The sequence below is a fragment of the Hoplias malabaricus genome, chromosome 14 (genome assembly GCF_029633855.1).
Source record: "Hoplias malabaricus isolate fHopMal1 chromosome 14, fHopMal1.hap1, whole genome shotgun sequence".
NCBI classification, from domain to species: domain Eukaryota; kingdom Metazoa; phylum Chordata; class Actinopteri; order Characiformes; family Erythrinidae; genus Hoplias; species Hoplias malabaricus.
The window spans coordinates 25,368,177-25,389,935 of NC_089813.1; the positions used below are offsets into that span (position 1 = coordinate 25,368,177).

The window sequence follows — 21,759 nt, forward strand, 5'->3', positions numbered from 1 at the left end:
TATATATATATAGTTCCTAACTTAGAAAAAGCATGACATTATATTTATTTATATATATATATAATATATATATATATATATATATATATATATATATATATATATATATATATATATCATGCTTTTTCTATAAAGAATATACAAGTTTGTATGCACCCACAACAGAAGCATCTTAAAATAGCTGATTTCACAATGTTATGAATTCCAAAACAATGCTTACACCTACTGTTCATCAGCTCTTTTTGATAGCATAAATAAATACACTTATATTTACACTCACTTTTTAATATTTAGTAAGACTTGCCCTTGTAATTACTACTAATAACTAATAAAAGCTTTAAAAAAAATCACAATGTTCTTATTGTAATAATTGATCAGTCTTAAATGTGTCAAATTATTTTAATTTCAAATCAACATGCACATTAAGCAAAAATGATTAATATTCAATTGAAGGGATAAAACAGCCTCAAAAACAGATTTTATACTGGAACAAATTAAAGATGAATTGCCTTTATATTTGTAAGTTTTAAATATTATGTAAAAAATATACAATTGAGTGTGATTAAATATTTATGAGAAAAAAAAAAAAAAAAAAAAAAAAAACACGCTGATAAAACTACTTAAGGTCACAAAAAGTGACAAAAACAATGCTTGTTATTATGGACTACAACAAAGTTGCAAAGAAGTTCCATCATCTCCTGCCAAAAAGAAATTAAACATCCATCTTCCTTTCTAAAGAAAAGCAATTACTTTTTCTTCTTCTTTCCCTTCTTCCCTCCTTCCCCTTGTTGTGCTGCTGAGTCACCGCCACCACTTTTCTGTGTTCTAGTCTTTAACTTCGGAATCATCTCCGCCACATACAACATAATGTCTTTCTCTACAAAACAGTACATATTACTGTAGATTCATTGTTTTTCAAGTTCAAAAGAACCAAAAAATAATAATAATAATAATTTCTATATTAAGACGTAAGCTGTAACAGAGGTGGCCTATTAATCAAACAGGAAATGTAAATAATGAATGATTGATGGTGTTTCTATAAAATCTTAAACAATTATTAATAAATACAAATGGCATTAACACAAACTTACTAGAGGTGAACTTATCCTGATACAAGCTTCCATCCTCATTTTTTATTTGAACTCGTACTCGTCCTCTGAACTGTACATCTCTATTCCATTCTCTAGGATAAAACTTGTCATTCTACAGAACACAAAATGAAAATTAATTTTAGGGTTTTACACATAGATGACATTCAGAGGCCTAAGAGTTTACACACTGCCCATGTTATATGAATCTAGTTTGTATACATTTACAGAATATTTGATCAGCCCCAATTAGCATTATAATAGTGTTTAATAACAGACTGTAATCTGCCAGTTAATGAGTGCAATGTCTTTAATGTTTTTGTAATGGTCAGGACCTTTCACAGGGCCACTACTGAGTACATACTATTGGAAATTCTGCCGTTTTAAAAACTGGATCAATTTAGTGTTTAAACCAATCCATATTAATTAAAATCATTTTCCACTGCAACACTTATTTAACCAGATCTTAGCGCTAGCCAGAATGACACTAAATATACATTGATTCCAATGTCTGAAGTTTATAAATGCTGGCAGTAATGACACCAAGTATACACTGATTTCAAATTGACAGACAAGACAACATGTTTCTCTCACTCTCTCAAATAATAATCACAGTAGACAGATACACAGAAAAACGATTTAACACACATTGAAGCAATTTTGTTTTTTAAATTTTTACTTTGCTAATGACTAAATACTTCAGAATGTGTGCATTTAAAAGGAGTTTTAGCTGTTTTGTTCATGATATTTGATACATCACAAATTGTATTACTCTCTGACAGACTGGCACCCGGTCCAGGATGTATCTGCCTTGAGCCAAATGATTCTAAAAAGGCATTCGACAGACCATCACTCTGATTAGGATGAAGCATTTAAAGAAGATGAATAAATTAATGAACGAAGGAACTTTGCTACAGCCAAAACAGAACACAATAAAAAGATTTTTGATAATTTAATCATTTTGATGACATATATCAAGTACCAGCCTTTATCAAAACGAAACCTCTAGATACCACCTGAGTTTTATTACAGAAACCTGAGCTCCCCTGATTCTTCATCTGTTCCGGGGCAGGTGAGGGCATAAGGCACAAGGGCTCCTGATCAACAATGTGAGAAAGTGGAAGTGGCAATCAAGTGGTGGTCACTAATATGTGGTGGTGGTGTAGCAGGTGAAGAGGTTCAAGCTCTGTAAGCTTTTGTTATGGTACATGCAAAATAAACATCCTGGAGATGAAATAAGGTGTTTAAATCATTCATTCGTTGTCTGTAACCGTTTATCCAACTCAGGGTCGCAGTGGGTCCAGAGCCTACCCATAATCATTGGGCACAAGACAGAAACACACTCTGGATGGGGCACCAGTCTGTCACAGGGCAACACACACACACTTGAGTCGCCAATACACCTACCAACATGTGTTTTTGGAATATGGGAGGAAATCTGAGCACCCGGAGAGAACACATCAAACTCCTCACAGACAGTGGGACTTGAACCCACAATCTCCAGGTACTAGGAGCTGTGTGACTTTGACATCAACTGCTACACCACTGTTGTGTTTAAATCATCACTACTTAAAAACCGACAATTAGAGTATGGTACAATTATGTTCCCCATCTAAAAGTATTGAATATGTACCAGTGACAGTTTTTCTGAGACTGAGGAATCTAGTTGCTTGTAATTACTGACAATCCAAGATTACAGATATTCATATCTCCTTCTAAGATGATGTTTTGGGAACACAACTTTACTTTTGCACTGTGGGTAACTTTAGTGACAATAATGTACCTCTACAGTACCTTATTTTATTGTAACATAAGTCAGACCTCTCCTTCGAGTGACAAGCTGAACCACTTCACCCACTACACCACTGCCACATTAGTGCCACCACCACTTCACCATCAATTTTATTAGTGATCGCCACTTCCACATTCTCACTACCAATTCATCAGGTCAGAGGCACCCTGCGTCAAGAATTGACGCAGTGGAGCCACATTACTGGACGTGTAAAGTAAGGGTGTTGAGTGTGCACAATAGTAGATCGCACCTTTCTTAAATAATCAAAAATGTACTCAAAATACAAGCGGCTTCGTGCATTAAGTACAGTACTTTGCTGTCTTTATTAATTACTTACAATGTCCATGTCACTATTTGCATAAGAAAACACTAAAGACTTGATAATGATAATTATTAAAACCGCTGTACTGACCCCCTCACACCAAATGATCGAGATTATGGGATTGTGATGCAACACCAGCAAGACTCACATGTTTTTACTCTGACTATGGTAAATTGTCTGCGACAGTGAAATTACTTGGAAAGTCATTTGGTGCAAGGCCAGCATTAGCCCTCCCAACAAATCGCTAGCGGTCTCCCCATATTCTGTAGGGTGGCAAATCTATAAATTCAATCTTTACTCCTCCAATAATCTCCCAGTGCAGTTGAGGCCACCCCGATTGTAAATTGTAAATATGAAACATGCTCATTATTTACAACACAGAGTCCTGTACTGTGGGCTGGATGACGATTCTCAGGTGTAAAATGAGAAGATAACATCATGCCTGAAATATGACAAATCAATGAGTCAAACTGGGATTATTTCACTATTTGTTTACACCCAGGTTGTGTCTAATATGACCAGAGTGCTGTCAACTCAGGAAGTATTCTTACTGGAAGGTGCAGAGTTATGTATCTAAAGCTTGTTTAAAATGCTGCCTGTTTCTGCTCCAATGTCTTCAAAGTTCTAATTATTCTGGCAAGGGAGTATTAGTGTACAGGTGTCCTTGCACTCTGCTGAAATACTGAATAATCTGATGTGACACAATATTAAACACCATTTCAAAATGCTGCCTTTTCAAAATGCTGTGAGGCAACAAGCAAGAAAGTTTATCTGCTGCTTTCTGTTTCTGACACAGCCCTAGTGTGTGAGAAACTCCTGTCTGCTCTTGGGCTGTAGCATTTCGGGAGAAACTCATGCAAGTTTTTGAGCCGTCTGTCTGTGTGTGTAATCAGAGCTGTCTGTCTGTGTGTGAATGGTGGTCCATTCAGAGTGGATCGTGTAGCGTGGAGACTTGATGACTAACAACAATCAAGCAAAGACAAATATATTAAAAATTGTCTTTGTGTGTGGGGTGCCTTCAGAGCCAGCTCAGACCAAATTGGAGCCATAGGCAAGATTTTGGCTGGTGTCCCAAGCCCAGGATAGGCAGGGATGGAGTTCTATTTCAAAAGTGCATCTGAAGAGAAAAGTGATTTGCCAAATTCTGTTTTCAAGTAAATTTTTTTTATGATAAAATGATAACTAATTGAACAACAGTAGTATTAGTCATTTAAAATCTTAGTTAAATAAAATGAACATATCTAGAGAGGGGAAAAAAAAAAACTATTTTAGGATTTGGTAAGACCCACTACTATACTCTAGACTCTTTTTTTGCTCTATCCTGTTCACAGATGCTATGATCTGTCCTCTGTCACCACCAGTACTGCGTGTTTTAACCACCACAGAAACGTAAATGTGCACGTTGAATTTGTAAAGCAGGGCGGTACATTTGCAAAGCATTGGTTTTGCATTTGCGTCCATGCCCCTCCTCCCCCACAGGTAAATCTGTGTGGAGAGAGAGAAGCGAGAAGGGGCGCTTAATGTCCAGAGTGATGCCACACACGCAGCAGCATCACACAAAAAAGTAGGACTTTTTTTGTAGTAGAGTAGGACTTATATTAACTATGAAATTATGAAGTTGTGGGTTTATTGTAATATTTTTTTAAATGACAAAGTATTAGTGGAAAATTTTAATCTGTATATTCTGCTGGGTGCCACCTGGACGCTGCTCCCCATTCCCTTACAGACTTAATGAATTATGGTGTATGCACAGCATAGAATATTATTATAAAGAGTGTGAAACTTTAATAAAAGGAAAATCTAAAGTCCCATGCAAATTACATAAATTCCATAATTAAGCAATGCATTTTTTGATGTTGCGTACCACCTCTTGCTGCTTTCCACACTATTGGTGTATGCATAGCACAGTTTGAGAACCACTGACTTCATTTTAAATGGTGACTAGTATTAAATTCAATGAGCAAAATCAATGCTAATTTAACATGTGTGTAATGAATGATGATTAACATGGTTAAGTGTGGGAAAATAAATTAGGAAGACATTAAATTCAGTAATTGTAGCATTAATACTTTTATCTATATATAAGGAAAAGCTGACAAAGTGGATATTTAGTGTAGATTCAGGCTAATACACTATGTAAAGTGGCAATGAATGTTCCAGAGAACAGCTAGGACAGCAGAGGTATATGAGAATTTGTGGTCTTACTGCCAGGTATTGCATCAGGTTTCTGCCAGAACTTTACCTCAAAAAGGACATTCATTCCTGCAGCAGTTAAAACATCCCTGATTTCAGCACAGGAAGGGTTTTCCACAGCCTGGGGGGGAAAATGTGGTATCACTAAAACTGAAGAGACCAAAAAGTACTGAAGAAAAGGGCGCAGACTATATATTAAGTTTTATCTTCTTTTCATAACAAATAGACCTCTGTCATTAACCGACAAAACATTAATTTGTCATTTCTGTGACAGACGTCTGTTTAGTAGGAATTTGGAGAGGGGTTATCAACACACCTTTTCACTGGGTATTCTTCTGCCTTCTGCAATTGTCTTTTTATTGTTGATGTAAGCTGGATATATACACAAGAACCTGTAGGGAGTGTAGAAAAACTTTGATCAGTCCAAAGGTTTTGGATATGAAAGATGAAACTAAGTAAGCAATATATGTGTTTTCTATTAGTAAGCAAATCTTAAAATATTCAAGCCATATGGAGTACACAAACCTGCATTTCATATCCGGCCATCTATTTTAAATACTTACGGCCTGAAATCCCAGACAGCCGGACAAAGTCTCTTCTCAGCACTGATATTTAACAATGTATCGATTACCACAACTCTGATCAAATCCCAGAACAAAATGTAAAAAAAAGATGTCTAAATGACATCAAAATCTCAAAAAGAAAACATGGGCGTAATCAAAGTGCGTTATAACTAAAAGCGTCATGGCGTAGGCATAAAAGTGTCTGACCTGTTTTAGTCCTGAAAATTCTTTATGTACTTGCAATAACGTACGCTGAAAAAGCGCTACTTGTATATTTGAATATGTAACGGCGGATTCCTATTATGATCATTATATAATAAATATAAAAATAGAGTAAAATTGGTTAGAAGGTCCCATTTTCTAAAATGACTAGCAGTGCATTTTATTCTGAAACTCTTGAAATCGTATATTAAATAAAAATGATGTGCCGTTTCCCCCTTTTAAACCACTGAAGAACTGAACTGATTCCGAGATTGCACACGTTGACTTAGTGACTCCATTAAAAGCAGGATATTTAGGAGGAGAATTAGGCTTCTGCGCTAACGTTACTGCAACACGTTTCACTCACCTCTCTTTTTTAGCCGGATTCGTCGATAAATAAGCCATTTTCTAAATGAAAGTCTTACTGAGGTATTGTGACCGCTTTAATACTCCCAAATATTCTGCGAGAAACGCTCACATTTCAATGAAACTACTGAAGCAGTTAAGCAAGTAAATCCACGGATTTCCTTCGTGGAGCTTAACCATATTTACTCCCCAGCGCCTCTACTGGCCAGGAGGGAAAGAGGGAAATCCACAAAGTAACAAGTAACTTTTGACTTAAAGAAAAGCTTACAAATGTAGTTACAATGAACATGCGTATCACAGATAAACTGTAATCTCCTTTTATGTTTTATTTTTTTCAGCATCCAGCCCACGTTCAGGCCACTTTTGTCCCTTCAGTGTTCAATGTTCTCAGCTGTATCTATGGTATGTTTCAGTATGCACTCTACATGGCCCTTGGTTGGCCTTTTGACTTCAGTCAGGTGATTACTTCAGATTATCACTTTTTTGAGGATACATTTCCAGTAAGGCTTTAAACGGCATTCTAAACTTTGTCATTTGTCCGTTAGAGTGACATCCCACAGCTCCGTAGGTGGTGGTGCCGGTTGCTTTTAGGGAGCATGTCACCTGCAGGGTATATACACCTGTTAATGAAACAAAAATATTTACACACACATGCAGCTTTCTCTTCAGACACATTGTACATTGTACTGTGATGTTTTGCATTTTGGAGAGACCACTTGTTAAAGTCGTTGTATTGAGTTATTTAAATTGTTTTTGTTTGATTGGTATATTGCAAACAACTTAATGTTTGTAAATGTAGCTGATAAACCTAATTTTCAATTATCTTACATCATTTAAATTCCAGCTATATTTTAGAATGGTGAGCTCTAATGCACAAGGAAAGGCCAGTAAGCACAAGAAGGGAAAGACTGAGGAGCGTTCAGGGTTTGATGGTTTATTTGAATTTATAAAGACACATGTCAGTGTGTAACTAATCTGACTTAAAAGCAGTTATTTATAGCATCTGATAAGCTCAAATTAGACATGGTCCATTGTTAAATAGTATTTATATTAATTTCAGCCAAGATTTCACCTTGTTTTTTTTTCTGTTAACAGTAAAGGAGATAGAATGTTTACCGTCTCCATTGACCAGGTATTTTTGTGTCTGTTCTTGAAGCTGAACTGAGCATTTCAACTTTCATTTTGCTTAATATGCAGTAGACTTCACAAATGAGAAAAGTGTGGTTTGTTTTAAAAAATTAATTGGAATGTAGGTTCTGTGGTAAATTTATATTTAGCTTTTTTGTTTCACTAAATTTAAATAAACTGTAAAACAATATCTGCACTCTTCTATAACGTATTTAACAGATGCCCCTCACGGTCCTGGAGCAGATTCTATTAGAGGGTGTCCTGGAAGAGTGTGACAAAGTCACTGGTGTGTCGCCTCTTCCAGGACACTCATTCCAGGCCCAAGCACATTTTCAGTGGCTTGACAGTAAGTATAAAGTGCATTATTGTGTTTCAGTAAACTTTATTTTAAGATGTTTGTATTCCTTATAAGAAGAGGTGGTAATCTGATTATTAATTCTCAAATTCAACACATGCAGCTGTTGTGACTTGGAAACTCTACAGCACTAAATACAAACAAGAGTTTCGCACAATGTATCGACTGGAGTGCTGCCTGTGCTGTAGAGAGACATATAAAGACTGTTTTACCAGGTTTGTGAACTGCGTATGAAGTCTGAGAATTGTTTCTTTTGCCAGTGGTTGCAAAAAAGTTGACAAATAAATGTTTTATGATCAGAAGATTCAAAGATCAGAGATTTTGCAGTCAAAAGCAGTGTTGCTGGCTTTGATAATAATAATAATAATAATAATAATAATATAATAAATAAATTTTAATTATACAGCATTTTCAAGGACTCAAAGCATTGTGCATGCATTACAATACAGAGTACAAAGAACATCAAAAGACAGACAAGATAAGGAAGTAAAATAAGAGAACATATTAAAAGTATGCTTCTGTTTATTATTTGTAGTCCACAGGCTGTTGGGGCATGGGAGACGTGGGGAACTTGTGGGGTAGTACAGCGAGGACATGCAACCTGGGTTCTGCAGCCCATTCTGCCAACAAGTTTATGAAGATTTGGGTGTGTGAGTGAGCCAATGTTTGTGTGGAGTGTGAGTGTATGTGTGTATATATATTATATATATTTATATATACAGATATAGACATAAAATGTTGTAAAGGCTTGAAAATAAAAAAAAATAAAACTACTGTGCCAGTTTTTCCTTGTCTTTAATACAGACTGCACACCCGTGACTTAACCACATTTTAGAGTTCTACATGCTAGTGCGAATAAGGATATTCTATTTGACTATATTTCAAGCGACCGTGACTGTAGGGAGTTGTGAATGGAGTGCTAAGTTGTGTAATGTGTTTCTCTTTCTTCTTATTGAAACCAATCCTGCACAACTGGACATCTGAACATGTGTTATATATTTTATTGCAGCATTTTCTTCACTTGGACATTTGGAATATTGTCATTAGCATCATTATCTCTTTAGACTTTACTTTTATTTCACAACCTGGCTAACTACCCTTAGATATATCTAACCACTCACAGGTAGTAATTATTAGTCATTATGAAATAAGTGGTACCTCTAATATTTGTGAACACTTATTTGTCTGAACCTCTAAATACAGAAGTTTAAATACATATGAAAATTGTATAAGCTTCTAATACATTGTATGCAGACAAATATCATCACCTATGGAAATATATATATATATATAAAACGTAGTATCCCTTTAAGTATTTAAATTCTCTAATGCGCATGCGCAAGACAATTACATGAACGCCGTTTTTCTCTAAGCGATACAGACGCTGTACCCAAGTAAATATAACCTGTTAATGGTCGAATATAAGGTAAGTTCATGTGTGGAGGTGTCGCCGTATGTCCAAGCATTAACTTCGTATTTACAATGTTGTTCATCTTCGAGATTTTTACAGCTACGGTTTCGTCTGTAGAGTTATGTTTATGTAGCAAAGCAAGCTAAAATACTAAACGTTAACGTTACCCAAGGAATATTAGCTACATGCATACACTCGACACGCGATTAAATAGTAACATTAACTCAACACTCAAATACAATTTCATGGGTATAATTTGTCGTTTGCTCTGTATTCTCATTTCTTGTAGTCCATATGTCTTATAACCCCATAAATTATTTTATCTAGACACTTACCATCGCATGTATAGCTAGCTACTTCGGGTCAATATTAACGTTATCTCCTATGGGTGGGTTATCGTAAGAGCGAACAAAGTAGCTAGCATAGCTTCTTTATAAGCAAGAGATATGCACTGCCCAAATCCTCTTATTAAAGAAATTATAAGATTATTACGGTGATGAGATTTTTTTAAAACATTTAATTCGCCGTGTACCGTTTTGAAACACTCAAGCAAATAAGAACAGTAAACCACGATTGTGTAATGCACCGGAGAACGACATTTATGACGAAAAACACGAAAGCATTAAAAATGTTGGTCTGAGCAAGTAGCTAATTTCGACAAGGAAGCACAGCTCGTCAGAACACCGGTCCAGACTTATAGAGCTATATTTGGTGCAAAACCCCTTGAGCACCTCTGACAGTGAAATTTGTGGTTGTAGAAAATAGTCACACGTGTAAAAATAAATTTGAAATCACAAAGAAAATCTCTTCTTAATCACTACTTTATTTCCAAGTTCTAAATTGCGTTCTGCAAAATTTCAGTTCCACCTTAAATGCTGCCATGATATTCACATAATCACACATTCAGCTGCATATTTGGCATTTTCTTTATTTATATACTGTTTATTCTTAAGACAAAAAAGGAGGAACAGTACTAGTGGAGAGTCGGGTGCAACTTTCAGGTAGGAGGGCCCCTTATCAAAATTTTGCTTAGGCCCCAAGGTAAGTCTGTATGGAGGTATATTTCGTGCAAAACCCCTTGAGCACCTGTGACAGTGAAATTTGTAGTTGTAGATAATAGTCACACATGTAAAAATAAATTTGAAATCACAAAGAAAATCTCTTCAAGACCTGCAAACCTGTAGATTTTTTTCCTCTCTCACAAATACAACTTAACAGTTACACCTTTACAAGTTCTTCATTGCAGGTGCACAAATCCAATTATACACACAAGTACAAAAATATAATTCTCTCTTGCTCTCGTGGGAGGCGGTCACATTTTCTCCCTCTCCGCTCCTTATCTTTCCTGCTTGTCTTCTCTGGTCTTGTCTACCCTCAGAGACTCTCTTAGCACCGCTCTTTGAATTAAAAATTTAAAAATGGAATTTATCAACTGGTCTCTCAACGCTATTGACATCATCTTCTCAAGGAGAAGCCTGGGGTTGGGGGAGCCCCCCTGCCCCTATGGAACAGCGCTGGCTGGATATTCCCTCTTTCCATTGAGGACATTGAAGATGTATACCTATTCTGACTTACAATCGTGGGCTTTCTGCTGATTGGTTTAGGTGGTGCCCTGGTTTATCGGGAAATTAATAGTTGGGTCAGTTTTAAACTGTCCAAAGAAACTGACCAACATGATTTATGGGATGGGCAAAGCCATTGGCACACAGACTGTGACTGTGAGTAGAAGCTTGGATTCCATCATGGAGCAACTAACGACTTTGAACTCCAAGACGGAATGTTTGGAAGACCAGAATAAAAATTGAACTTTGAATCAGAGAGAATATTAGCTCAAATTAGCTTCAGGTCTCTGATTCTAACAAACTGAATTTATCTGTTTTGGCTGCCCCAGCTATCAGTGGCCTCGAGCTGCTGATAGTTAAACTCCCCTGGAAGAATGGTTGCTATGGGAATTATCTGGCTGCACCCCTCCCCTGTCTGAACTGGGCTCAAGGACAAGCGCTACTCCATTCTGCGGACTTTCTCACAGACTGAACCTTCTTGTCCAAGTAACTGAAACTATCTTTGTGTATTGCTTGTGTGCTACAGGTGTTGTTTTTTCAAGATCACATACTGTGCTTCTTAAGGCACAGTCTGGCATCTTCTCTTTTTTTTACCACCACTTCCCCAATGTAAATCCAGCTGTTTCTTCTAACTGTACGATGGCGCGGGTGACCTGCTGCGGTCGCGTCTGTTGCACACACCTAAACCCTGTTTATGTGATTGTACAGACGGAAGCCAATTTCGCTGCAATGTTGTACTTGTATAACTTTGTATGTTATATGTACAATAAAGATTATATTCTAATGCGCTTACAATTTACTACAGTTGCAGCGGTGAATATGGAGCAAAACACATTCACACACTTGTATAAATCATGTGCAAAAGTTGCACATTCACGAACAAATATGTGAATCTGTGTAATGCGAGTTACACACCTGTATTTTTTTTGCACAAACACAAGTCCATGATTATACCTGCTCAAATCTGCTGCTACGAGTAGGTTTGCAAAGGGGTGGAAAAGTTCCAGTAAATTACCGGTAACTTTTCATGGAAACTTTAGCTTGGGAACTTTGGAAATATTGCAAAATGTAAGCTTTCCATGGAAATTTTGGGAACTTTGGGGATTTATTGGAATTTATAGAAAATACTGGATAATTAAAATCAATGTACAATGTGCTGATGGTCAAAATGTTAAATAAGTATTAATTCATGTTTACAGAAACCCGCTGAGAAAAAATTTATATATATAGTTTGCTAGCCTTGGTATGCTAACCTCTTGCTAGTCTGCTAGCCTTATTAAACTAGTCTCTTAAATGAAATTGTTCATTAAGCTTTTCTGATTTACCAGATGGCAAGCCACTATAAGATTACAGCTTTACAGAAAATTATATAAAATATGAAATATTATGAGACTTTGAATTTTGAAAGTTTGAAACTACATGATAATAGTTTGTAAGTACTGTAAAAAGAATGTACCAATGAACAGTAGCAATTAGGACAAGTGGCAAATGTTAAAAAAATGTCAGCAAATATACATAATTCAAAGATTAAGTGAAGCTGCAAATTGCCCTGCTTAAATGAATATATAAAAATAAAAAAAACTGAGTACTTAAATTATTCTTGAGAAAACAGAGAATGTACCCAACCCAATGACTAGAAGTACTAGAAAAATGACTACTTTTACAATTTCATCATTTTCTGCAAAGTGGAAAAAAATGTAGCTGTTCTAGTTAAAACTGAAAAACAAACAAAATTATTTCCAAGGCCCTGTTTAAAAAGAAAAAATGACTTACCAAGGAACAGTGTGGTGAACTCAAGGTTTTCTTTTGGAAAATTACCAGATATGGTTTCCCCATAAATATACACAGAGTACTTGACATTTCTCTGTAAATTGTGGAATGAGTGTTGGTACTGATGTGGAAAAATCTTTAATGCTGGATAAAAGGAAAAGATCACATTCTGAAAAGACATTTAAACGTATCATACAGTGTTGGAAATGGGGAAAATAACAACATTAAATCATAAGCTTTCCACAGAAATGTTGGGAACTTTGGGGATTTATTGGAATTTATAGAAAATACTGGATAATTAAAATCAATGTACAATGTGCTGATGGTCTTCAAAATGTTAAATAAATAAGTATTAATTTATGTTTACAGAAACCCACTGAGACAAAAAATATATATAGGTAGCTAGCCTATGCTAGCCTTGGTATGCTAATCTCTTGCTAGTCTGCTAGCCTTATTAAACTAGTCTCTTAAATGAAATTGCTCATTAAGCTTTTCTGATTTACCACATAGCAAGCCACTATAAGATTACACTTTTATTTAATATCGCTTACATTTTTCTTTTCCATTACATATGCTACACAGAACCACAGTCCTCCATGTTTCTTTTCTGGAGAAGGCTTTTCATAGGAGGTGCTCAGTCACAGAACCAGGAGACCTCAGCCAATAGCATTCGACACATGCCTAATGAGTCCTCTGATTGGTCGGCAGGGTTCGCTGATCTCTGAGCAGTGCCCACCCATGGCTCTACAGATGTACAAATTAGTTTTGCACTACACTGACTGAGATATTTGGTGCAAAAGTGAGAGCGCATGGAAATTGTCATGTGAGCAAAAAAAAAGACAGCATTTGAGACTCGTAGTCGCAGATTTGAGCAGGTGTAATCATGGACTTGTTTGTGCAAAAAAAAATACAGGTGTGTAAGTTACATTCGCAAACAAATATGTGAATCTGTGCAATGTGCAACTTTTGCGCATGTTTTATATGAGTGTGTTAATGTGTTTTGCACTATATTCAACGCTGCAACTGTAGCAAAACTGAGCATATTTGTGTACTTTGTGTGTGTATAATTGGATTTGTGCACCTGCAATGAAGAACTTGTGAAGGTGTAACTGTTAAATTGTACTTGTGGGAGAGGAAAAAAAATCTACAGCTTTGCAGCTCTTGAAGAGATTTACTCTGAGGCTTCAGATTTATTGATAAACGTGTGACTATTTTCTACAACTACAAATTTCACTGTAACTGGTGCTCAGGAGTTTTGCACCAAATATACCTCCAAACAAACTTACCTTGAGGCCTAAGCAAAATTTTGAAAAGGGGCCCTCCTACCTGAAAGTTGCACCTGACTCTCAACTAGTACTGTTCCTCCTTTTTTGGGTTAAGAATAAACAATATATAAATAAAGAAAATGCCAAATATGCAACTGGATGTGTGATTATGTGAATATCACAGGGGCATTTAAGGTGGAACTGAAACTTTGACAAATTCAATTTAGAACTTGAAAATAACTTTTTTTTTTAAGGTGGAATGAAACAGTAAGCAACTGTTAGACTATATTGGTGTGTTTGGGGCGGTTTAAACGAGTACTAGACCGTATAATAACATCAGTATATATTCAACTCTTACCTGGATGGATGTATTCTTGCTTTATTAGAGCACCTCAGATAAATTGAATGGTTTGGTGTTTATAACACAGAGGGATTTGAAGGACATTCCAACTCATGTTTTGTTTTATTTTGTTTTGTTTCACAACAGAAATAACTGAGAACAGCATACTTAACTGGATGGATGTATGCTTGCATTACAAGAATGCCCCAGATAAATTGAATGGTTTGGTGTCTATAACACAGAGGGCCTTGGAGGACTTTCCAACTCGTGTTTTGCCAACTTTTACACCTTGGTTTCCTTCTGGCACTGACAGATCTCTGCCACTCAAACCTAAAAATGCTGCTCCAGTGATTACATCTCATCAGTTAATAAGTTCCACATACTGCCTTCCGAGATCAGACTTCTTTTTCAAGAATTGTTTTCCAGATGATGAAGAGGTCTGTAAGAAGAAATTAACAAGCCTTGAACTAGTTGATGGTGAGTGGTCAGAACAAGTTCAGAATGTGGCAAAGAAATGTAAAAGATCATGGAGTGTCTTTTCACAAAAAATGAAAACAAAAGAGAGTGCACACTCTTTCTCTAGACAGTTCCACAAGACTTTTGAGACATATGGACTTCACTTCCACCAAAGAGCGAAATGGATTATTTGTGAACTGAACTGTGCACCACAGAGTGTTGAAGAGGTTTGGACTAAGCTCAACCATGCTATTAAACATTCCACACTTCCAACATGCAATGGTAATTTTCAAAGAAACCTGTCCCAGATATGGGTATACTGTGACGTATTTTATTGTGAATATATTGGATATTTTTTAAGGAAAAAATTACAGCTATCTGGGGAGATTACTTTATCAGTTCATAAACTAGGGAACATATTTAAGCTGTAAGTACGAATAATTATTGTTCTAATTGGTGCTACTAAGAAATCCCTAACTGTCATACAGTAAATTTTTTAGTAAAAACTGTTCAGAGTTTTGAACCACTTGTTTAAATAAAAAATAGCTCTATAACTGAGATTTTATATTAAATTTCTATATGTAAACAAGAACTTCAAAATGGGTCCTGCTTTGAAATTAGTTAAATCAGATCAAATTTTGAAAGGATTGAATTCTAATTAACTCACTGCTGAGTAATTGAAGTTGTATCCTTTTTTTTTATTTCATAAATATCTTTATTTAAACAAATTAGTTGGGTTTTAAAGTGAATTCCATATATCATGTGAGTGAGGTGTGTATTTCAGGAAACAAAATAACATTTACTAGTTAAAATTTTACATAAGAAATGAACACATAAATGAGGATTACAGTTAGGGTTTGACAATATGGACAGAATATCACCATATATTTCTTATTATTGGTCAATATTATATAGTTCTGATATTCATATGTACAATGTAAAATCCACAGGAAAAACTGGAAAGAACAAACAAACGTGACACAAACATCTTGTAAATTCTTGTGCATTTTACAGTAAAATACTGGCAGCTGGAGTTCCCATAATTAATAATACAATACTGTAAATACTATGATTTACAGTACATAACTGGCATCAGAGTTCCCAGCCATTTGCCGTATTTCTACAGGAACACTACTGCATTTCAAATTGAATAATGTATTCAATTTGAATAATACAATACTTTACTGTAATTGAATAATACAATAATGTAATTGTATTACATTACTGTAATTGAATAATACAATACTTTACTGTAAATATTTATAGTAAATACCTGGCAGCAGAGTTCTCAGCAATTTACTGCATTTTTACAGGAACATTGTTGTAATTCAACCTTACAGAATACTACTGTAATGGCATAATACAATGTTTTACTGTAAATATTTAAACGGTAAATCCTTTCAGCAGATTTGCCAGCCATTTACTGCTTTTTTCAGAAACAGTACCTTTTTACAGATGAACACTAATTAGAAAATAGTATCTAAATTACATTCATTCGTTTATGTATACTAAACAATACCCGTGTGTAATATTTTTGTAATAAGATGTGGACACCCCAAGTAAGGGAGGCTGTCAAGCTGAAGAAAGAGTCCTATCAAGCATGGTTGGCTCAAGGGACTTTGAAGGCAGCTGACAGGTACCGAAGAGCCAAGTGGCTTCGGCTGTCACTGAGGCAAAAACTTGGGTGTGGGGAGTTCGGTGAGGACATGGAAAACAACTTTCAGTCGGCTCCGAGAAGATTCTGGCAGACCATCAGGTGACTCAGGAGGGGAAAGCAGTTTTCCACCAACATTATATGGTGGGGTGGGGAGTTGTTGACCTCAACTGGGGACGTCATTAGGTGGTGAAAGGAATACTTTGAGGATGTTTTTAATCCCACCAGCACGTTTTCCACAGAGGAAGTAGAGTTTGGGGATCCTGGGGAGGGCTCGTCTATCACTGAGGCTAAGGTGGTATGAAAACTCCTTGGCGGTAGGGCCCCGGGGATGGATGAGGTCTGCCCCGGGTTCCTCAAGGCTCTGGATGTTGTGGGGCTGTCCTGGCTGACACATCTTTGCAACATCGTGTTGACATCCAGAGCAGTGCCTCTAGACTGGTAGACTGGGGTGGTGGTTCCCCTTTTTAAGAAGGGGGATCACACTCCTCAGCCTCCCTGGTAAGGTCTATGGAGGTGTACTGGAAAAGATAGTCCGACTGATAGTCCAGCCTCAGATCCAGGAGGAACAATACGGATTGTTGGTGAGGTGTTTCGGGCATGTCCAACGGGGAGGAGGCCCCAGGGTAGACCAAGTACACGCTGGAGAGACTACATGCCTCAAATGGCCTGAGGTGTTCAAATGGAACACCTCGGTATACCCCCAGAGGAGCTGGAAGCAGAGGCTGGGTAGAGGGAGGTCTGGGTTTCTTTACTCTGACTGCTTCCCCCATGACACGGATAAGCAGATAATGGATGGATATTACATGACTTTTGATCTTACCAGATCACACAAATAGTGACCGTAATACATACAATTTTTCATGATAAGAAATAAGTCATCTGAATTACTAAAACTTTGTTTCAAATATCATCATTGGTATTTACTGATCAGCCAAGACACACAGAGTCCGTTTTGCATTGAACATGACTCTTTAAATAAAATTATATTCTAAGTCCATCTGTTTCTTTAAAAGTGAGGATACTCATGGATGCATTTTTTTGGATCAATTTTTTATTTAACAATTTATTCATTTAACAAACAGGAGCCTCGGTAGTATGCAGAAGAACCATACACAGCCAAAACAGCCTGGCACCTCCTCCTCATGCTGGTCACATACGTGGTTGTTTTGGTCACTGGCACGAACAGCACGCCCAAGCTGATCCCACAAGTGTTCAGTGGGGTTGAGGTCAGGAACTGGCAAGCCATTCCATCTTCTCCACTCCCACATTCTGGAGGTAGTCTCTGATAAACATTACTCTGAGGGGGCAAGCATTGTCTTTTTGGAGGATAGGCTTCGGTCCCAGAATGTGTAGATATGGGATTACCACTGGTTGCACAAATTCATCTCTATCTCTCTGCATTGAGATTGCCTCTAGTGATGACAAGTCTCATTTTTCCAATGAGGGAGATGCTGCCCCACACCATCAACAGAATAAGCTGTTTGGCACTGCCAGCGAGTATTTGAAAAATATTTCATGGTCACAACCCACATATTCAGCTCTACTGCACATCCCACAAATGCATGTTCCTTACAAGCAGACATTTAAAAGGGAAATTAATAGTAACAGTATAAGGTTTATAGGCAAGAAGCACCTTTAAAACAAATAAATAATCTACCCAACACAAATATCCTTACTTTTTGTGCTATGTTTCTGCAAGTAATGAGATCAAATGAGTGAGATAAAGGGGGAATTATATTGATAATTACAGTTAGACAATGCAGCATGTCCTATTAAAAATATTTAATAAAAAAATATTTTATTTATTGGTATTAAAAATAAACACTAATACGTTGACACTGTATTTTGTTATGGCTTTCATAATATCATACTGTATCATATATCTCCATTTATTTTAGGCATATATAGAGTTTTTGGTTATATCGCCCAGCCCTAGTTGTTGCTTGCTCACACTTTTTGCAGTGGAGAGGAAAGATATTAATACAAACTCAACAAATACATCTTTTCCACAAGTACTATGATTTCAATTTGATACCTGATCTAAAAGCCATGCAGATTGATATGCTATGCACTTCTGTCAATATATCATAGTAATCAGGAAATCCTGTATTTGACCTTTTAATTTCACATATCAAAAACACAATTTTCAACTGCATCAAATGGTTCCCATAATGACAGTGATTAGAATTAAAAGGTTGCAGCAAATGAATGAACAGTAACTGCTTTTCATAAAAAATTCATAAAGAATTATCCAACAGAAACAGGTCAAAACGTCTAAGCAGTTACCTTTGGTTCATTTTAGAATTTTTTATCAATTTTCATACATGGGGTTCCTACGTCTGTAAAGTTATCATATTTCAAGGTTTATATATTTATTAATACTTTTAACTACAGGTAAGAAGACATGAAATGGAGACTAGTTTAATGCAGAGAAGGAAGTAAACACATGTAGAGAGAGAAAGAAAGAAAAATACAAAGAAAATTAAAAAAGTGTTTACCTCTGGATTAACTCAATTATACATAAAATTTCCTGTTTATATTGGAGATTGAGATTATAGTTCAAGGAGAATAGGTCTGCCTTTGCAGGGATTAATGGAGGCTTGAGCAAACACAGGCCACTTTTCCTTCCACTGTCAGCAACCATCTTACATTGGTCAAAAATTCCACTGTAATTATAATTCAAATGTGTCTTAACCTTTGTCATTCTGGAGTATTTTGAGAAATCTTGCAAATATATATACATACCCAGAATAATCATCTGAGGACTCTCAGGCAGGATACGGGTTTCAACATCAGCAGCTGTGTCACTTGCCTAAATGATGAGAATATATATTCTTTTAAGTCTTCACATTTACCATTGCAGTTTTCAATGACATGTCAAATTATACATGATATAGCCTAGGTCTAGTTTCAGTTTTTTAATGATGCCTATAAATGTGAGACTTAAATGCACCAAACTTGCGGGAGAGGAATATGTCACGCCTCTCCACATTTAAAACATATAGTACAAGCATTACATGAACCAACACACTACATTTGTATGGAGAGAGGTTAGTCTCAAAATACTTTACAAATATGGAAAAGTTAATCCACAAATTAAACACAAGTCACAAATATGTTCCACTATTTACAAATGAATACATCCAATACAATCTGTGTCTCACAGTCTGCAATTTGTACAAATACAGTTATATTCATAAATAAATGCTTTTGGTTGTCATAGATATATCACTATTTTATGTGAAAATAAATACATTTCTCTAAATTTACATTGCAAATATTTGTAAAGTATAAGTCTCGAATTTGCCCTGTGAAGGACTTGCGCCCCCTCCAGGGTGTATTCCTGCCTTGCGCCCAATGATTCCAGGTAGGCTCTGGACCCACCGCGACCCTGAATTGGATAAGCGGTTACAGATAATGAATGAATGGATGAAGTCTCAAATTTAAAATGCATTTGTAAATTGCTGAATCTGCATTTGTGGATCAAGTCACTCACGTGTTTTCCGTGACGTGCATTTGTTCATTTACTTCTCGCAGAATTTTGGATTTTGAGACTTTCCTTTCGCATTTCACCCGATCCAAATACAAATGCAGCCTGATCCACAAATGTGGAGCACTGTTGTTCCCCTTCAGTGTTTCAGGTCCGACTTGTTGCTCTTAGGGCTGCAGCAAAACAACCCCCTGTAGGCGGGAATGTGACTCCATTGGCTGCTGCTGTAACTGATAGACAGTTAACTCTGGCTGCCGATTGGCTAAATAAAAGTGATGACCAATGAGAAGCGCATATTTCTTGGGGTATCTGCTGCTCCCTCTGGATGAGGGTGTCTGTCTAAAACAAATCACACGTTTTAACAATTCAGTCTCAAAAATACGAAACACATCGCGTCTCGTATCAGTCCAATACGCAATACCGCTTTCAGTGTTTCCTTATGATCCAAAGCATACCACATCATCTGTAAAACACGGCGGAGGCAGTGTGATGGCTTGGGCATGCATGGCTGTCACTAATGTTTATTGATGTGACAGAGGGCAGAAGCAGCCGGATGAATTCTGAGGTATTGAGAGACATACTGTGTGCTCAAATGCAGACAAACTGATTGGTCGGTGTTTCATAATACAGATGGCCAATGACCCAAAACATTAAACCAAAGCAACCCTGGAGTTTATTAAAGCACAAACCAACAGCAACCACTGTAAAACCGCTGTAGTAAAGGCCTGGCAAAGCATTAAAAAGGAGGAAACACAGCAAATATTTATTGTATATATATTAGAATTATATAAACCAAATTGTATATATATAATATAAATGTATGTATATTTTATATATCAACAGTTGATATAATTCTAATATTGTTAGAATTTGTTATTAACACACATATATACACACACTACACAAACAGTGACTTATGAGGACGTGTAAAACCTCATTGTCAGAAATGTTGCTATGATCTGCAGGTCATATAAACCCTATATTTAACTGAAAGTAGTAGCATCATTGCATTTAAACTTACATTTTTACAACAAAATTGTAAATTTTGTAATTAAAGAATAAAAGATTATGAAACTGTACAAATATGCACGGTTTCCCTGAACAAAGTGAAAGTGTATTTTTTTATTTATTTAAAATTACACTTATATAGCGCCTTTCTAGAAACCCAAGGACGCTTTACAATCAACACAGCATTCAATCCACACACACACGTGTGAAAGATATGCTTTACTCATAGATAGATACATGCACACACTGCATAGATTTATTTTAAGGGCCAACACTTGGCACAGTGATCCTGATGAAATGTAGCACTGCATCTGTTCCAAAACTAATCATCCATTATCAGTCATTTTCCTCATTTATGACTGAATGTGCAAATTGTCAAATAAATATTCCAAAATCTAATGAAATGCCTTTCCAAAAAAAGATATAAACCATCTTAATAATAATATATTTTTATAGCACTTTACTAGGGCTGCACAATATTAGGAAAAAAAATATATTGTGATAATTTGGTTTTCTGCGATTTATATACGTATCAGTCCAATACACAACACCGCTTTCAGTGTCCAAATACGGAAAGATTTTAATGTATTTTATTTGACAACCTTAATCTGCAGCGAAATTAGGGAAATTCTGCTGGATTTTAACGTCGTTAAATTTAGGGCACCTTCAAAACCGTTCCACAGTGATCACCCGCTCCTAACCTTTGATATGAAGCTAAATTCAGTGGCATTATGTTCGAACTTCTACATTAAACATCAATTGATGAGCTCTCGCCCGTCGCTGCCGTTGTAT

At 36.3% G+C, this 21,759-nt stretch overlaps 2 protein-coding genes across 2 annotated transcripts; one reads left to right on the forward strand and one right to left on the reverse strand.

Annotated features, from left to right (window-relative positions):
* Positions 1-434: 434 nt before the first annotated feature.
* On the reverse strand, positions 435-6,702 carry srp19 (signal recognition particle 19). Its single transcript, XM_066644568.1, has 5 exons — positions 6,527-6,702; positions 5,712-5,787; positions 5,445-5,516; positions 1,092-1,203; positions 435-877 (listed from the first exon to the last, which is right to left on the reverse strand). Exons 1-5 carry the CDS (start codon positions 6,562-6,564, stop codon positions 747-749), a joined length of 429 nt encoding a protein of 142 aa, XP_066500665.1. The 5' UTR covers positions 6,565-6,702; the 3' UTR covers positions 435-746.
* A 2,633-nt stretch (positions 6,703-9,335) lies between these two features.
* zgc:101664 (uncharacterized protein LOC450064 homolog) lies at positions 9,336-15,556 on the forward strand. The gene is made up of 2 exons (XM_066644642.1): positions 9,336-9,434; positions 14,504-15,556. Exon 2 carries the CDS (start codon positions 14,533-14,535, stop codon positions 15,241-15,243), a length of 711 nt encoding a protein of 236 aa, XP_066500739.1. The 5' UTR covers positions 9,336-9,434; positions 14,504-14,532; the 3' UTR covers positions 15,244-15,556.
* The last annotated feature ends 6,203 nt before the right edge of the window (positions 15,557-21,759 follow it).

Excerpts from the sequence above, each read along its gene's own strand:
- srp19 (XM_066644568.1), bottom strand. The coding sequence starts at position 6,564 with ATGGCTTATTTATCGACGAATCCGGCTAAAAAAGAGAG. Across the intron at positions 5,517-5,711 it reads GAAGAATACCCAGTGAAAAG|GCTGTGGAAAACCCTTCCTG; the intron begins GTGTGTTGATAA and ends TTTCCCCCCCAG. Across the intron at positions 878-1,091 it reads TCAGGATAAGTTCACCTCTA|AGAAAGACATTATGTTGTAT; the intron begins GTAAGTTTGTGT and ends ACTGTTTTGTAG.
- zgc:101664 (XM_066644642.1), top strand. The coding sequence starts at position 14,533 with ATGGATGTATGCTTGCATTACAAGAATGCCCCAGATAAATTGAATGGT.